At 35.3% G+C, this 19,777-nt stretch overlaps 1 protein-coding gene across 1 annotated transcript; it reads left to right on the forward strand.

Moving 5' to 3' along the window:
• The first annotated feature begins 6,244 nt into the window (after positions 1-6,244).
• Positions 6,245-12,295, forward strand: LOC116213905 (fatty alcohol:caffeoyl-CoA acyltransferase-like). Its single transcript, XM_031549043.1, has 3 exons — positions 6,245-6,773; positions 11,080-11,616; positions 11,710-12,295. Exons 1-3 carry the CDS (start codon positions 6,324-6,326, stop codon positions 12,109-12,111), a joined length of 1,389 nt encoding a protein of 462 aa, XP_031404903.1. The 5' UTR covers positions 6,245-6,323; the 3' UTR covers positions 12,112-12,295.
• The last annotated feature ends 7,482 nt before the right edge of the window (positions 12,296-19,777 follow it).

Here is a 19,777-nt window from a genome sequence, read left to right on the forward strand (position 1 = left end):
TACTAGACTTGACAATACCCTAATAAATATGGGTAAAATAGTAAAATCCTTATAGAAATTATAGAAATTAAATGATAATCACTAATATTATAATGAATAACAATATATGAATATAGAGAAAATATTCAAAGAAATATGAGAGAATATTTCAATCACTTATATTGTCATATCATTAGTAAATAAATATATTCATTGTTTTTTAAAAAAATAATCATCAATATAAACTTAAAATTAATTTAATAAATTTTAAAAAATATAGCTAAACTTATAAAAACTTAAGTACATTCTCATCCAAGTGATAGGGACATTTTATCTAAAAGTGTTCAAATTTATAAAACTTAATATATGGAATCTTAGTTATAATAAAGCACAAGCAAATAATGAAGATTAAAAATTTTAATGAGTAGACTACCATTATCACCATCCACTTATGCCATTACCACCGTTTTTACCAATGACATATTTTTGTCACCAGTTAGCCCCAAACGTTGGCATTCCATCTAACATTTATACTATTTCGTTAACATCCGTGACGGAAAATTTATGGACGGCATTATATGCCACGTCACTTTTCAGTCACGGAAGGTATAAATGTTAGACAGAATGCCAACGTTTGAGGCTAACTGATGGCAAAAATATGTCATTGACAAAAATGGTGGCTATGGCATAATCGGAGGGCGACATTAGTAGTCTACTCAAATTTTAATAGGCTATAATAATATTTTTGTATATATATATATATAATATAAACTTGACAATACCCTAATAAATGAGGGTAAAATAGTAAAATTCTACTAGTTCCAATGTTAATATACCATATAGAAATTAAATGATAACAATTAATATTATAACTAATAATAATATATGAATATAGAGAAAATATTCAAAGAAATATAGAAGAATATTTCAATCACTTATTCTCATATCATTAATAAATAAATATATATTATCTTATGAAAATAAATAATCATCAATACATACTTAAAATTAATTTAATAAATTTTAAAAATTATTGCTAATCTTATAAAAACTTAATTAAGTACATCTCTCATCCAAGTGATTTGGTCATTCTATCTAATTAATATATGGAATATCAGTTATAATAAAGCACAAGTAAATAATAAAGATTAAAATTTTTATAAGCGCGAAGAGTATTATTCTTCTATAAATTAAAACTAACAATTTTATCTAAAAGTATTCAAATTATGAATTAATTTTCTTAGAAATTAAATTCATAATTGCAGTAATATATATACTACATGAATTCCTTCCTTAAGAATTATATATATTTAATATATATATATATATATATATATTCTTCTATTATAAGTTTGAATTTACTACATTAAAGTTTATACAATAAAAATAAATTTTTTACATGTTAATATGAACTAGAAATTAAAGTAATCAAATATTGAAGTAATTTTCTTATAAATAAAATTGATAATTGCAATGATATATATATACATTACATGAATTGCTTAGTTAAGAAATTTTGATATATATTCTTCTATTACAAGTTTAAATATATGGAATTAATACTTATACAATTAATAAAATAAATTTTTAGATGTTAATATAAACTATAATTAAAATATTGAAATTTTGAACTAATTTTATTGGCAATTAAATTTATAATTACAATGATGTATATATTACATGAATTCCTTATTTGAGAACTTTGACATATCTTTAATATATATTCTCCTATTACAAGTCAGAATTTACCGTATTTAAGTTTATACAATATAAAATTAAACTTATTACAAGTTAATATAAATTATAAATTCATACCAGTTATTGTGTCATATTTAAACTTTTATAATAAAATTTTCTTATAAAATCCGTGCGGTACACGTTTCAGAAAAACTATTATATATATATATATATATGCAGTATCTTCATTGTTTGTTTTTTTTATGATGATCTTCATTGTTCGTTGTTTGCTATTGCTTGTAAGTGTAATTTTAATTAAATGCACTAAAGAAGTTACCCTCATAGAAACTATGAAAAATCGCAACTCTTTTTTTTTTTTTTTGCGTATATATATGGATTTCTGATCATGTTTAATACATGATTTTGTTTGCTATTTCCCATTTAAGTTCATTAAAACTCCGAAAACTGCATAATATAATCTAAAAGCTATTGCTTAGATTTGTATACTTGTGTGGTTTAGATAAATACATACATAATTTAAGTGACGTGTATGTTATGTATTAAAAAGCCCGTCTATTTCGTTTATAATAAGTTATATTTAATGCATGGACATTATAATTATAATATATATATCTAACTCAAAGCCGCCCCCTTCAAATTGAGTGAGGAAATCAAATTAAATGGTCGGTGGAGGGTGCCACTGTGAAAGGGGACGGGAGCAGACGGTTTGTTAGGCAAATTTGACTAATTAGATGCAATATGCTTGCTATGTCCGTCGGTTTTTGATGTGCTAGAGATGTGAAGCTTTTCATAAAATTTTGATGCTCCATGTCCAAAAACCATTCATGTTTAGTTAGGTCTACCCCACATTGACGTGGTACGGAAAAATCAATAAAAAAATTTTGATGACGAATAATTATGGCAATTATCCTAGTGATTAACACAAATTCTCATGTTCCATGCAATTTAATCGGCATTTTCTCACGTCACATGACGTGGTAAAATCACCAAAAAATTTCTCTATAAATCCTACTAGTGAGATCAAATACTGAACAGCATAGGGCAAAATTTTAAATAATCTAATCTCAATACATGATATGAAAATGATATGAAGATTTAACGGTGATCAACTCAATAAGCACAAGAGCAGTGGCAACCGCCATATTTGAAAAAGCAAAAATCATTATTATGATTAAACTAACGTATTTTTTGATGAATTTTCAAACTAACGTTTTGATTGATGATTCATTGGCCAAAACAAATTAAGTTGGACTATTGAAATTTTCCTTTTCGTTTTTTTTTGGGCTAAAAAAGAAGCGAAAAAGAAAATGTTGATGTTTTTCTTTCCTTTAGGGAAAAGGAAAAAAAGAAGAAGAAGAAGAATTGCTGATGTTGGGATTGATTGATGATTCATTCCCCAAGGGCGGCAGGTCTGGCCATCTAGGGAGGGTTGCTTCCTGACCCAAACAAAGGATATTGCTTATTTCAACTTGGGGTTGGAGTGGGCCCCGGGATACGTGGCAGGTTTCTGTTGGACAGGACGCCAGGGTAGGGGAGGTGGGGCCCCCAACGTGCCGTCGACGCCGCGTCGTTTCTTGCGGGAGAGGGTTGCGGCCGGAGATTTGTGGATAAACAAGAGCATCTTCTTCGGTGATTCCGTTGGCTTAGGGGCGTCCTTCGGCAATGCTCAGGTGCTGGTGGGAACCAGCCGTCTTTCGTTGCACCGCGTCGATTGATATAAGTATCGAGAATGGTTCATAAAGTATTACAACTCGCGGCGTGATATGCAGTTAAGACTAAGAGGCCACGTTATCAATAAATGTGACGGTGGAGTGAACCGCTCCGCCGATCTTTATTCACTGAGCTTTTAGCACAAGCAGTGAACGTTGCGGGGTCATATAGTTAGCAGTCGTGATCGATCGAGCTGCTGCTCAGCCTAAGGTATTGAACTACATATGAACCGAGCCTAAAGAGAAAAACGTTGGGCCTCCATCTGTAATCAAGCTGGCCCAGGCCTCCATCTTAAGACATTCCCAAACGTTTCTTCGACGGGAGAATTAGAATGAGACATTCCCTTTAGTTAATTCTTTTATGTATCATGCATGCATCTAATTTCGTTATAAGAGATGCGACGGGGCATAGGCCTGGCCGGTGAGAGGAGAAACACGACATGAAAAATGAAGAAACGTAAGAAGTCTCTGATATAAGAATCGAACTAAGAATCTCATATTCAGATCGTAAACTATTTGGTTACAGTAGATTTCCTTTTTCAAAACATGATTTTGTTTATCAAAGCTCGCCCTCTATTGCAGTGTCCATTTAAAGACCCCTTTAATTATCATTCTTATATATGATTGATATATATAGCTTCAGAGGCCAGTGCGGTGTCGCACTCTATCTCCATCTGTTTGTTTTTTGTTGTTTTTGTTTTTACTAAAAGGGTAATTCATCGCACTCTATCTCATTAATCGATAGCTTCATAATTATATTGATACTGGTCACTTGATATTAAACACAGATCATGTGGTTTGCAATTCTACTTATCAGTGTATACACGTACGTGATACCATCCCTCTCGCTGTTTACTATGCGGTTCGAGAAAAGATTCTCATCCGGACTTATTGTAAACCAAAAAAGTTCAATAACTTAACTCTCAATTAGGGCATAGATTGATGTCCAAAGATTTTGAGAGATTGAGATATGCTGCTGAAAAATTGCATGATTCCAACTTCCAAGTAGTTCTTTATGATAAAAAGATTATGAAAGGACCGAAAGCGGTAGGGATTTCCACTTTTTTTTTTTTCAAGATAATCATTAACTAAGTTTGCTGGCCCAAAAATCTTGACTAATTTGAGATAGGCAACAGCATAGGAATCAGATTTTTCCATTTTACTCAATTCTTTAATCTTCGGACTTTGTGAGATTAAGCATAAAGTTGGATCCTTTACATTTTACATGTCATCCATATATTCCATGCAGAGGAACTGGCAAAGTGTTCGGACATAGAACAAAAATGGCACATGAAACTGTCTAGTTAGCTAGCAGCCTGTGTAGTTCGTTCGCAAAAAAGGCCATATTAGAAAAATGTTATATGATTAAAAGTATGTTTCCGTATCTTTTGTTATCGAATCTTATATCCAGCTACGGTCAATTTTTTTCGACCGAATAACTTTCAACGCTTCAAAAGCTTCAAAAGAATTCAAGGAAAAGGCACAAGCCGTAAGATCGGACCATCTGCAGTTGGTACTACTGATCCAGTACAAAATTATCTTAGATTTGGTCGAACCTAATTAGCATTGACCTTGATGGACTGATGTCGACCCAACAACATGGAATCTTGATCATGGGATTTCCAATAAGTCATGTTACTGAGGGCAGGAGAGATCGACCATTCAACACTGGGTTTAGATCCAGTTTTAGCGGAAGTTCGCGGTGCTGTGCATCGTCGAAGTCGCAATAATCATCATCGTCATGCCCAAAGTTCATGGCGCGTGCATGGTGCGACCTTTATGCACTTTTTGGCATGTGTTGTGTTTCGTCCAAGAAAGAAAAGGCCCTTTCGAAAGTGCATTCCTGATGATGTTTAGACCAGAGGGAGGCAAGATTACTCCGTGCACCGGGTGCATGCACCCTCCGACAAGTCTCTCTTCTTTCGTACGAGGGGAGGCACATGGACCCGGACCAGGCAATCTTTTCCTCAGAGGGACTGAGGGAGATCAGACAATCTGCATATGGGCAGGCAAACCTCGGGCTCTCTCGTGGGTGGAATCTCATCGTACCCTTCGATATCTGACCGTATGATCTTGTAGGAACAAGATTGCTAACCAAGGATTCTTGGAGGTGTACTGATGAACTGACACGGTCCGTCGAAGGTTGATGTCCGGGACGGATACGATCAATAAAAACACGAAATCACGTGAAAATAAATTGTGTTAAGAATCTGTATACGGAGGTTATCAATCTAGGATTTCCGAGAAAAGTCATTTATGGCGCGGAAACCGATTAATGATATTCATTTATCGAAGCCCGGCAAGTTGATATCGACCCGCCAGGTTGTTGTTGAGGTTTACTTGCTCCAAATAGCTTTTGCTTTGCGAGGCGCAAAAGTCTACTTTCATAAAGTTCATGTCCCTAATTGTAGGAGACGACCTACTATTGGTAATCAATATGAAGTTCCACGTCAAATTTCTGCCAATGTATGGATTTTCACCAAGAATATACTCAAATAAGAGAGAAATAACCCGAGGATAGCTCGAAACAATCGCATGCGGGGATAAGAGGAGTCCATCGAAGGTACATATCATTTTGTGATAGACACCCGTCTCAATATTTGCTTATTGGCCGTTGTTTGTATGGAGCCCAACCGACTCTATATTCAACCCCTCAATATATCCCGAACACTTGAGTAAGCTCTATTGGCTTCTAAGAAGTGAGTATAGCGCGGTGACATAAGCTCTTATTTATTGATCTAAATATCACAGATTTAATACATAGTAGGACTACTCATATCCCTTTATTGGTTATTTAGAATTTTTTTTTCATTATTTTAGGTTTCGGACCTCCTTTGTAAAAAAAAAAAAAAAAAAAACCATTGGCCTCCGCTCTCTACAAATCTCTCCTCTCTTCTCTTCCATAGTCAGATCTCTCTCTCACTTTGCTATAGAGACATGAAAACGCCTCTTCCTCCTCAGCCTTCCCCCGAGCTCCCGGACTGCTCCTACACTGCCCCGTCGTCCCTGATCCGGCCATCCTCCCCGACCCCGACCGGCACCCTCTACCTCTCCAACCTCGACGACCAGCACTTCCTCCGGTTCTCCATCAAGTACCTCTACCTCTTCGAGACATCCGTCCCTTCCGACACCTTAAAGCGCTCCCTCTCAAGAGTTCTCATCGACTACTACCCGCTTGCTGGGCGGCTCAGGACAAGCTGCCCTGGAGATGACAGGAAGCTCGAGGTGGACTGCAATGGGGAGGGGGCCTTGTTCGCGGAGGCCTCCATGGATTTGACTGCCGAGGAGGTGCTGGGGCTCGCCCGGAGGCCGAACAGGTCCTGGAGGAAGCTCTTGTATAGGGTGGAAGGCCAGAGCTTCTTGAATGTCCCTCCCCTTGTTGTCCAGGTAAGCCTCAGTTCGTTGCCAGCTTCATTATTCAATGCTCTCGTCGACAATGCTTTCCGACGATATAAACCTGCCCAACTTTCCGACTAAAGTTCAGTTAATATATAAACCTTTACCGATATTCAAGTGAGAATTAGTTTTAATTAATAGGCTGATCGCCGAAAAATAATACAAACTTGATCGAAGGAAGATGGATAAAAAGGCAAGGGAATCTGTCAATCAGAGCACGTGGCGCCAGCGTGGTTCGATCATTTTCAGTTTGATGAAGTATACATGTTACGTACAGCGGGTTCATCAGAAGGGTGGGCCTTGAAAGGTCGACAGCTTAACCTTGGCCCTCTTCTAGTTCTTGTTTCTCGGATTTTAGCGCCAGTTGCGAGAAACTCTAGGGCCCATGAGCTGAACCGTTCACGAATCTCTCCGAACCGTTTGATCAGAGTGGAGCTTATCATTTAACAGCTAATGCGGTTGTTGCGAGAATAATAGGATCAATGCAAGTGCACGTTATCGAACAAGTAATATAGAGTGAATAAGAGTATTGTCCTTGAGATCTAGACCACATTAAGTATCAAAACCGTCATAATTAACTTTTATTCAGACGATCAATTTTTAACAAGTGGAATAAACTAAATCTTAAAACTAAACTTAAAGGATAAACACGAGTAAAATCGGTGGAGATGAATCAAGACAATCAATTTTCCCTAGTACCTTATACAGAGTCGATCATTCTCTCTCTATTCTATCAACTTCATAAATTACTAACCTCGAATTTTATTATTTTTCTACCCCTCTTCCGAGCGCTGCAGAAACGTACTCTCTATATTGAATTAACTACTCTATTCCAAGGCAATTAATAAGTAGGAACCCATGAATTATCAACCATAATTAGCTACCTAAGATGTTCAGGTATATTCTTATCCCTCACACAAATTGGTCGATTGTCCAACTCAAACTAAATTTAGGCTATCATATCTACGGGTTAATATAGAATCCTCTTCCGAGCTTATCTAGATTTTCAGATCTAATTAATTGGTGATCAGGCAATTGACAACATTATGACCAGGATAGGATAAGCAATTCAATTGAAATCAATAGACATGGAGAAGAGAAATCACAATACTATAGAAAAAAAAAACTATGTTTCATTGAAGCTCTAGATAAGGGAGTTTAGTTCATGATCGATAAAGTGACAATCCAAACATAAGAAATAAAACATCGACATGGTATCGAGCATTGGTATCGAGCATAGATTAGAAACTAGAAGAGAAAAATTGTAGCTCGGTTTTCCAACTCGATCTACACCCGTCGTCTCCTTGAAACTCTCTAGGTTGGTCGTGTCTCCGAGTCTTCAAAGTGCTGACCATACCTCTCAGCCTCTTACTTCTATATGAGTTGCAATCCCTTTGAAATCTCTCCCAATCTACAAAATATGATTTCCTATTTTAAACTTCAAATTTCCAATCTAAGTCACTTAAATAGAATCTTGTATCCTCGGGGTATATTTCCTTTTGCTTCCTCCTCTAGGAATGCTTGGGACCCAACCTCAAGGGGTTCGGCCTAATGGTTAATGTGCACTCAAGTTTGCACCGAGATCTAGGTTCGAATCCCCTTGGGGTCACCGGAGTGCCTTTGGTGTAATTACCCGTGGGCGAAGCCTGGACACCCCGAATTAGCAAAAAAAAAAAGGGAATGCTTGGTACCCATGAAAAAATAAAAAAGGAGAAGTTATGGTCGGATTAAATTGATCTGAAGGGCAGTAGCCCTTTATTTCCAGGGCTGGAGTTGTTGAGGTCAGTATATTTTGATCGCGCGTTGAATTGCTTTCGGTCATATCTTCTTCGTCCGAACCCTGATTGATGAACCATTTGAACCCTTGCGCTCCTAACTCGATGAGCTTTCAAAGCATAAATAATTTGTGCCAATTTGCTTGAGTTTGACCTGTTCAATGCACCAAAAACTTAGGGGCTGCAAAAACTCGATTAACAAACTAACTTCCAAAATCACCTAAAAACAAACTGAAAGTCACTTAATACTCTAAAATCCTACCAAAACATAAATGAATGCTAATTAAACTATAAACCTACTAAACTAACCTAAACTAGGGAATCTAACTCCAAATAAACGCATAAAAGGTACCGAATAACTCTATTTTCATGAAGTTACACAGGCCCAAATGTAAGATTTGCTAGTCCTCGAGCAAATAGAGAAAGAAAACAAAAAACTAACAAAACAATCAACCAAACTTCTCTTGGCAAGCCTCAAATTAAATAAATGTGAATAATATCCTTAAAGTTCTCGGGAGTGATTGTACACCACCTAATAGTCTCATTCTCTCATCACTCGACTCATGATTGAGAGTAATGCATTACCATCTTCCATAAATCTTGACAAGAAGTGCAGTTAAAATTTTCAAAATATTTTTATCAAGCTCACTTAAAACTACACTTAAAATCTCTTTCTTCAAAAGCATTTTAAAAGACCACACAATAAGAGCAAGAAATAAATCAAGTTATCCAAGAAAATGAACTTTCATAAACAAATCATCCTCACCAGCCCAAGAGTCTTAATATAATATCTCATTGAAAAGCCAAACATATCAATATAGTATACCCTCACTAAGAAATGTGTATGCACTCAACACTTAAGTGTTTAGGCTATATATTTACACTCAAATCAATACCATGAAAATTGCACTACCATAAGCTTGCTTTTTCATCACAACTTCAGTACTCAAGTTATATGCAAACATGAATCAAAATGACTTTTAATGGGTTGTAATGTGGTTAATAATCTCAACCAACCATTTGATTGAAATATAAGAGAAAAGAAAGTGGCTGAAACCCATATAATCGAAATTCTGAGATAAAACCCATGATATAATAATTCTTTTCTCTTCACCCTCAAACAAAAAGGCATGATCTCTTTATCTCTTTTACAAATAATGAATTTCAAATACTCGTCGCTCCCCAAAACCATTAATTCTCAACTTTGACTAACCATAAACCTCAAATCTCAAGTATCGACTGCCTAATTCTTTCACATTTCATGACTTCCCTTCCATCTTTCTTTATTCTATTTTTTTTTTTACATTTTTCTTTCTTCTTTTCACATCTCTTTTTTAGAAAAGAGAAGTATTAAACAATAAACAACTTATAATTAGCACTCTTATTCAAATTTCTAATTCACTTTCATTCCAAAAATGAATACCATCACTCACCCCAAAAATCAATAGTTCATATATCTCATGGGTCATGAAGAAAGAAATATGAAAAGTATAAAGCTCAAAATGGCTCACTAAGAGATAAATATGAAATAGGTAAGCTTTTTAGCTCAAATTCAACCTAATTGCCTTCGTCTTTCTTCATAAATGCATATAAACGTAGTCTCAATAGGTATGGTATATAAAGCAAGTTCTAGAGTAACAATAAACATATAGTAACCCCGGTGAAAGAAAATATCGATTGATAAAATAATGCATCAACTCTGCAAGAAGGCTCAAAATCTCACCAAGGGAAATTTGATATACTATATTGACATGAATAGATTCTCAAATCAAAAATTGTATCAATAACAACTCAGGTGGTAAGTTGATATGCTTAATCGGTTCATAATCTTTTCAACTAGATCTACTCCTACTCAAAATATGTAAGACTCTAAAAATAGTTTAGTTTAAGAAACCAAAAAAATTTTAAAATCTTTAATTTTTAATTTTTAAATTTTTTAAAAAATGGAAAAAAAACTTAAAATTTCATTAATGATGATGGTAAATGCAATCAAAGTCAAACTCAAGAAATCATCTAACCACAAGATACATATATAATCATTAAAATCGTCGTTGAACAGAGACCAACTCATATTAATTTTCATTAATTCAAGCCAAGATAAAACTCTAACATAAATAACATAGAAACACCATAAACTAAAAAAATCTTAAAACTGAAAACAAGAACCGAACTGCAAAAGTTATGGCCCTACAAGTTATGAGATTGTGTTCTTTCATGAACTAAGTGTCAGTTGCATCTGTCTCCGAGTACCCATAATTAGTGCCTAAGTTGTAATGAACAAGGTCCCCCATTACCATGTAGTGGATCATCCTTTTGCCACTAGTAACTAATGGTAGTTCGGGATACACTATATATTGTCAATCGACAAGGCATTTCATGCAGAAGTTCATTTGAATAATCATAATTCATCTCCATTTTTTTTTTTTTTACATACATGTGGAGACATGATTTTCGCAATTTCTCTATTATTATTTTTTTAAAATTTTTAATTTTGGTTTATATTTTGTGAAAATCGCATTCAGGCCACTAATCTCCGGTGCGGGGGAATGATCCTGTGCACCGCGATCTGCCACTGCCTGTGCGACGGCATCGGCTCATCGCAGTTCCTCCGCGCGTGGGCCCACCTTACTTCCAAGCCCCACGCAGATCTCACCCTCCAGCCAATACACAGCCGCCACGTGTTGAGACCCTGCGACCCTCCCAAGATCCAATCCGTCCACCCCCAGTACGCCAGACATCCCAGCAGGCACAATGACGGAAATGCCCCCCCGGCGGACCTCCACCGGCAACTCCAGTGCCAGCCGCTCGTCCCGGTGTCCCTGACATTTACACCCTCGGACGTGGTCCAGCTCAAAAGACGGTGTGTGCGGTCTGTTAAGTGCACGACTTTTGAGGTGCTTGCAGCGCACACGTGGCGGTCCTGGGTGAGGTTGCTCGGGCTAGGGTCATCGGTCAACATCAAGCTCCTTTTCTCGGTCAACATCAGGCAGCGGCTCAGCCCGCAGCTTCAGCCAGGATTCTACGGCAACGGGTTTGTACTCGGGTGCGCTTGTACCACGGTAATGTCAGGGGACATATATAGTAGTTCTATTTTTTTGAATTATATTCGTGATCTCATATATATAGTAACGAGGTCTAACAAAAACGTATAGGTGAGCGATCTGGGCAATAATAATTTATCCAATGGAGTGAAACTAGTGCAGCAAGCGAAATCAGCAGTCACTGATGATCACGTAAAATCGATAATCGATCTGTTGGAGGACAAGACGGTCAGGACGGACATGAGCACATGTTTCGTGATCTCGCAATGGTCAAGGCTGGGGCTAGAGGACTTAGATTTTGGCACCGGGAAGCCTGTCCTCATGGGGCCCGTGATGAGCGATATATACTGCCTGTTCCTGCCTGTGTGCGGCTGCCCGGAGTCGGTAAGGGTGCTCGTGTCGGTGCCGGAGAGCATGGCGAAGAGATTTGAGTACTTAATGAGAGGCTTTGAAGTAGATGGAGGTGACGAGAGTGCAGGAGAGAATGGATCGGTAGATTTTGAAGATATGTAAATTAACCTAACAAAACAAAAACTCCATCTAATTTGCTAACGCAGATTTGATATCCACACCTCCTTTTTTTTTTTTTTCACCCTGCAATCGTGTTTCTTTGTTTGCATTTCGTGCACATCTGATATTATAAATGAAGTCCCTTAATAATATAACGCGGTCTATCAACTGCACCCCTTTTCATAAAGTTCATTGGTCCTTTGGATTCGATTCTTTTCCTTGAAGGGTCCTTGGTTGGTGTGTTCTTGAGCGTTTTTCTTTCTTTCTTACGATGGTCTCACTATGTTTGGGAAAGTTCCAAAAAGGAAGGCCTGGACCATCGTTTCTCCTATGTGATAACATGGTCCATTTGGTTTGCTAGGAAGATAATGTTGTAATAGTTTGATGATGGATCAACTAGTGGACATTGTGTTTCTGAGGTTTAGCTTGTTCGCGATGAGGATTTCATTTTGATCAGTCATGAATTTGGTCTGATATATTGCTTTTCAGATAATAATCAACTCCGGAGAAAACTCAATCGACTGATTGTCCCGGTTGTGTACTCCTCCACAAGGCCGGCTTTCATGATCAATGATAGCTCCTCTTCGGGTAGATCGGGTCCCCCATCTACATTGGAGCAATGTGGCCGTTGGGAAAATTAAAGGGTGATTTTAGTTGTGCACGTTCTTCTTCTAGTAGGGACCGGGATTCACATCTTGTCATGCTTCTTACTGTTAGAAAGGCTTCAAATGCGCTCAAAGTATTTACTCAATCATTCATATGACCGCGTAGTTTTTTGCAAATTGAATTTTTAAATTTATATATTATATATAATGTTAGATTTTTTTTTGTGTACTCTATTATTCGAAAGCCTAACAGGCATTGACTAATCTAGTTCGAGTCAAGTCGGTCTACTATAGATTAAATCTCTCACAGCATGGATTTTTTCCATTTGCAAAACTCAAATCGAGACTTTACTTAAGGGTAATAAGCGTCGAACTGCTTGAACCAACCCATATTTAGTTATAATGTTAGTCTTTTGTCATGAGGTTTCATTCAAGTTTTGAAGGTGCCTCATAATAATTATTTTTCTTAAATAAAAATGATATGATAAACGTAATTTATACCATAAAAACGTTCAATCTTCTTCCAATTATGGCAAGTCTAGACTTAGAGGTTTCGAATTGCCTGTGTTGTCATATAGTTCATACTTTAATAGACATCTTCCTAATATTATTTTCATTTTTCTTCTTTTTTTATGAGCATGAATATAATAATAATAATAATAATAATAATAATAATAATAATAATAATAATAATAATAATAATAATAATAATAATAATAATAATAATAATAATAATAATAATAATAATAATAATAATAATAATAATAATAATAATAATAATAATAATAATAATAATAATAATAATAATAATAATAATAATAATAATAATAATAGGGATTTAGAAAAAAAATATGCTATATATTTAATTATAGACTTGAAGAGTCTTTCAATTTTGATTTGAGAATTTGCTAAAAAGGCTCCATGTTCTCATTGTAAGACTTTAAGGAGTCTATTTTAAATACCTATAATAGATGGATGCGTAACTAGTTTATACCATATAAATACAATCATTTTCAATGTTTTGACGTGAGTATTGAACATAAACTTTTTTTCTCATAAAAAAATTGGTCATAAACTTTGTTTTTTTTTTGGACATGAACTTTTATTTGTATAAAAAAAATAGAAACATCGTGAGGAGGATCAAGTCGATACTCGAGAAAAATTAGTATTATTCAACTAATAAACTAAAAGCACTCTGTGATTTACAAAAAAAAAAAAAGATTATTAGGATTAGTTGGTAGTCATATCATCATAGTCCGGTCAGTTTTGATCGATGTAACTATCTTCACACAGGACGACGCATCATCACAAGGGGGTAGATGGTGTTTGAGGGCATTGAATACGTTGTAATCGCATCATACCTCCCAACTCAATATGTTCCCACTATCATTCAATTGCGTTCAGAAAATATCGGGGCACGAGGTGCTCAACCACACAAGCAATTAGTGCGATTCACGATAATAAGCTCCTCGCATTTCTTTGATCCAACCCCAATTATGGCCGAAAATCGTCAAAAGTTCGTGGCTACCTAGCAAGTGGCACATAAATGGAAATTGTATTATTGTATCATACTATACAAAGTACACTGATAAGTTCGCAATTTGCAGAACTTTCTAATGTAATATATCCAGTAAAATGGTTGTATTGTGAGGTTTGATAGTCATCTTTCTTTCGTCAAGGCAATGCCTGCATGGGATTAAACAATTGCACGTACGTCTAGCAAGAGCACTCAATATGATAATATCTGTTCATTAAATTTGCCTAAGACAAATCAAACTTTGGAAGCACACAATGGATAGATATATATCCGTTACCTGATGCACATACTAACGTGGCTTGATCAGGTGTTTCGACACCTATTTTCATTAATCAAGGTCTCATTTACGAATTTTGTGAATGAAAAAAAAAATCTACGATTAGAAAAGGTTTAACCCTTAGTGGACCAATCGGCTCAAATCTAAATTATAGGGACGCGATCAAGTTTCAGATATCAAATGGTATATAATAAATATATATATATATATATATATATATATATATATATGATCTGTGTATTTGGTTTGGCAGCCCTAGGAAAACGATATACATGGAAACATGGTCGACGTCGAGACGACCTTGTGACCCTAGATAAATGTGACTAGCACAGCACTTCAATTCTATTTCACGTAATTTAACAGATTTAGTTATATAATTATGAGAAATATAATTTAAATGGGGACATTAGAAAGTGGAAGATGCCATCAAGTAGGATCAACTCCTTCCAAAATAATTTGTAATTTAAAAAATATGAAATAAATAAAATCCCACTAGTACAGGTGACCATTGGAACAGACTTTATAGACCCACATGAAATGATATGTAATCTCGAGGAAATCAAGGATTCCTAATCAAATACATTGCACCAAATTTTTCTTCGTGGTGCGGCTTTTTTGTTCCTTTTTGATATGGGCATCACTCTCTGTATCATGTCCTGTCAAAAACACCTAACGAACAACTTTTCCCACGAGGTGGACGACAATTGATTTGAATTTATTATGTACAATGATGTTAAGAAAAATAATTAACTCGATGATTTGACAGGTTTTGATTCGTTTTCGGATGAAATATTTATTGACGCGGCCAAGTCGATACAAGCTGATTCGAATATTGAGTCTACCTTAAAATGAATTTTTATCTCATCAAGATATTCTGTTTGTTATCAATTCATGTTGATTCTTACATAGTTCGTGGTATGCGACTGTGAGCCTTGCCTTGCAGAGGACTGATTTCTATATTTTGAAACCATATATTTAGATGAAAACTGAAATCGAAACTTCTCCTATTCTATATATGCAAACATATATATATATATTACAAGTTCAATGTAGAATGTCCATATATTACCATCAATAATGGGCTGATCCAAGCAGCTTGACCAATTTTTATGCAAAATTGAGCCCAGGGCCGATAAAATTTCAGCCCAGACCATACCAGTCCGGTCCAGTTACAACTCACAAGCCTATAACCTCTTCGGTGCAGAGAAGTTGGATCGTTAACTCGGGTTTGGTCAATTATAAATCGGTTCACCAGAAATCGCATTAAAAACCAGTGAAATATTTAGGGGAAAAAAGCCACTTTTAATTCTTAACCTTTAGTATTATTATTATTATTTTTTCTGTTTTCATTCTAAACCTTTTTTTTCCTATTTCGTCCTCAGTTTTCCTCTGTAGTCTCGGTTTTAGTCCGGCTAATTTTCAATCAAATCTATTACGTTTCCTTTCTAGAAAAAAAAAATCTTTTTAAACAAATTATATTATTTTTACAAAAAATTTGAAAAAGGGGTGCAACTTATATTTAAAGAAAGGATAAATTACATATAAAATCACGTAACTTCTAATTTTTTTTCTAAATTTAGCACGTACTTTCAAATTTTTTTGGTAAAATCACAACGTGTAATTTTTACCCAAAATCGACATGCTTTCAATCGGCCGTCAATTTTTCCGTCAAGATGCTAAGGTGGCATACCGCATAATTAATTCTTTTAGAAAAATCATTAAGAATTAAAAAAATTTAAAAAAGATATGGTTATTAACACAAAGTATTTGTATATTTTTCCATTAACATATTCATAAACTTTTGATAAATTTTACATCCTTTAAGATCCTTGGATATACTTAAAACATAATCTTATAAACTTCACCTAAAACATCCCTGGCATTCACATCACAAACACATATCTATGTAAGCACATTCAATTGCTAATGAACTTGTACATAATACCGGACCATTGGAGTTATAACAAACCTTTAGCCACGACCTTTCGAGGATGTAGCTACACATAAAAAAGAAACAGCATTCAAAATTATCAATGAAATTCAATGGCCAGCAAGTGTGGACTGTCGGACGCTCCCAATCTTATCATGTGTCGGTACCAGCTGTTTGTAACTTGACTGCACTTATATGTTATCGCTAGAGTGATATTACTCTTCTTGCTTTGACGTATAAGAGAATCGAGATACATAACCTCCATTCCAATGCATAGTCTCGGTTTAGTGCTATATTCGTAATTATGCCTGCCGAAAACACTACTCGTGCTATATGCTTACATAATGTGGATGAACAGATAATTAACATACATGTAAAGCCCTAGAGATGTTAGGGCTAATTGGTACGGGATGAAAAGCAGAGAGAGGGACATGGACACTATACGAAAAAAAGTGGAGGAGTTTTTGCTTTCATTGGATGGCTTTAAGAGAGCTTTGGGAAGGAATATATTCTTTGGCTGCAGATGCTCTGTCTTGTTCGGGCAAATCTCTCTCTTGCAATCAAATGCTATGCTTTGGCTTAGGCCTTGGTTTTTAGGGCTTTTTCTTTTGCCCCGTTTGGCGTTTCAACTCATAGGACATTTGAAATGAACATCATTGCTTAGGAAGCCATATGAAAGAAAAGATTCTTCAAGAACTTATGTACGAAGGAATACCTATAATCTGAATCACATATATATATATATATACATATATAGTCATGTGAGATGTTCCCTATTTAATTGTGTGTTGCCTTTACGGTTATATTGTCAGAAGATAAAGAATTATCGCCTACATCGAATTTTCATTTGAAATATCGAGAACGTTCCCCTCCATTCTAATTTTCACTTGCTCTTATGAGTTATCACCACAAGGCTGCTTCAGGCATTGGGTAGAACTTGCTATATAGTATAGTCCCAATCGATGTGGACCTTGATTATCTCACATCTTTATCGTTTGATCATGATAACAAGCTAATAATAGTAATTGCGGTGGTCAAGTGGTGAACCAGACAACGTCAGTATAACATCCGCAAATTCTTTACAATCTAGCTAGGATTACATAACCAATTGCAAGAGTGGCCTCGACAAGTTGGGATGTTTGGACAAGAAAGCTACCTGTCTGAATCCGACCTCGATGATTCGTGCTCACTGAATTCTTCTCTGGTGTAGTTGAATCGGGGTTGGGTGTTGTTCAGGATATATATATCATTATTATATTGAAGAATAAAAACTCATGTCTTTCCACCATAAAAAAAAAATTTCTAACCTTTCCAGAAAGTGTGGTGCGTAATAATTATATATAACGGAAATCAAGTGACAAAATCACAACCCTCTAGAATATCATAATTTCTATCGGTTTTTAGAAATATTACAAAAATAAAAATTTTCAAGTATTTTGTGATTTTATCACGTGAATTTTATTACATATAATCATTACACATTAAGACTTTGCTCCTGTTATATATAAAAATCAATAGATTGAGTAACCTAACACTTTTTTTAACTCATCTCACAACTCCTATTTTTTCTCTCCACTCTTACACTCTCTCTCACGTCCATTTTCACCAATACTGAAAATGAACCCCTTTTTATCTATTAGTTAAATTATCATTGTTATTATTACTTATTCCTTTTGATTATATTTACAAAAAATCGTCACTTATTAGAGGTAAATTTATGTATTCTCTCAACAAATTAACACAAATATTATTTATTAAATTATTCCGTACGTAATGCAGGTTGTATGTCTAGTAATTTACTTAACATAAACGAGAAACAATAAGGATGCATTCATTCCTATATATATATATATATATATAATCTCTTAGTCCTTCTAGCTCTATGTAGACAATGTGAGGCGCTGCATTTTCTCTCGGTAAAAGTTGAAGGAGCAAATTGTGCAAAATTTCTTTTTCTTTTTCTTTTTCCTGCTGATTTTGTAATCAATATATTGAAACTTCTTAGAGGCTTGTAATTTGAGATGACAACAGTATATATAACTGTGATTCATAACCACACCGTGCTCTAGAATCACACACCATATGATATGATCCAGCTAAAGGACTCTTCGCACGGGCATGAGGAAGAATCCCAGGATGACAGGGTCGGGCATGAAGGCGAGCTTTGGGATAAACATGTGCCAGCTAGAGCAAGTACAAGAGTACGAGATAAGCGAATCCAACAAGCCATGCGAAGGCTGTTATTGCATATCCATGGAGGAGTAGTCGAGTTCTTTGGCGGGCTGCATGTGGAACAAGAAGTCACGACCGTTCATATCCTAGAAATCTATTTAGAAAATTATCCCAGTTCAAAGTTCTGAATTCAGTTACTTTTCAATAACTTAGGCCTATTTCATTTTGGGCTCATTACACTTAGGATTTATTTTAGTCAAGCCCATTAGCCCATTTAGATTATCAGCTAGTATCTCTCTATAAATAGGCATGTGACCTCCCTAGAAAAGACAGATCAGTTTTCATTGAACTTTGTGAGAGAGGTTTTCTCTGAGTTGTTCTTCAGCAACTTCGCCGATATTGCAAGTGTGATGACTTGTGATTCCTAACATTTATAATATTGGTTTCTAGCTCTTTATAACTAGCGGGTCAATATTCCGTTTATAATATTGGTTTGTGGCTCTTTATAGTCATCGGGTCAATATTCCCTATCCTTGAAACCTTCATTGGACGATCCCGGGTTTGATCTCATTCTATTATTGTTGGGTCTCGCGGCAGATTCGTCGAGGTTCGCATCATTTGGTATCAGAGCTTTGGCTCCAATCCAAGTTTCACCTATCCTATTTCGTTCTTGTTATTGTTCTTGTCCTAGGGTTCGAAAAATTGTTAAACGACTTATTGTTGTTTTGGAAAGGTCTGAAAAACAAAAACAAAAACAAAGAAAAAGAAAATTCATCCAAAAAAAATACAGAGAAAAAAGAAGGGGAAAGAAAAAAAAGGAAAGAGCAATTGTTTGGGAAATCTTTACTTTTGGGGTGATAGAAGCTTTCTTAGATATATCTCTGCTAATCAAGTAAAGTAGGGAATTTCAAAAATTTCCTGTTATTTTCTTCCATATCTGCCACTATCCCTAAATTACTTTCATTTATATATTCTTATTTACTTTGATGGACAACTGTCATATAAAATGCAGTTGGGAAATCTAATATTGTTTCCTTTCAATTGAATATTTTCCTATCATATTCTTTTCTTGTCTCTTAGAATAATTCATTCCTTCCATTTCGATACTTTCCATAAATCTCTTGTTTCCTTATTCCCACAAATCTTCC

Source organism: Punica granatum, chromosome 7 (assembly GCF_007655135.1).
Source record: "Punica granatum isolate Tunisia-2019 chromosome 7, ASM765513v2, whole genome shotgun sequence".
Lineage (NCBI taxonomy): Eukaryota > Viridiplantae > Streptophyta > Magnoliopsida > Myrtales > Lythraceae > Punica > Punica granatum.

Coding starts and splice junctions, on each gene's coding strand:
- LOC116213905 (XM_031549043.1), top strand. CDS start 6,324: ATGAAAACGCCTCTTCCTCCTCAGCCTTCCCCCGAGCTCCCGGACTGC. Junction 6,774..11,079: donor TCCCTCCCCTTGTTGTCCAG/GTAAGCCTCAGT, acceptor AATCGCATTCAG/GCCACTAATCTCCGGTGCGG. Junction 11,617..11,709: donor TCGGGTGCGCTTGTACCACG/GTAATGTCAGGG, acceptor AAAAACGTATAG/GTGAGCGATCTGGGCAATAA.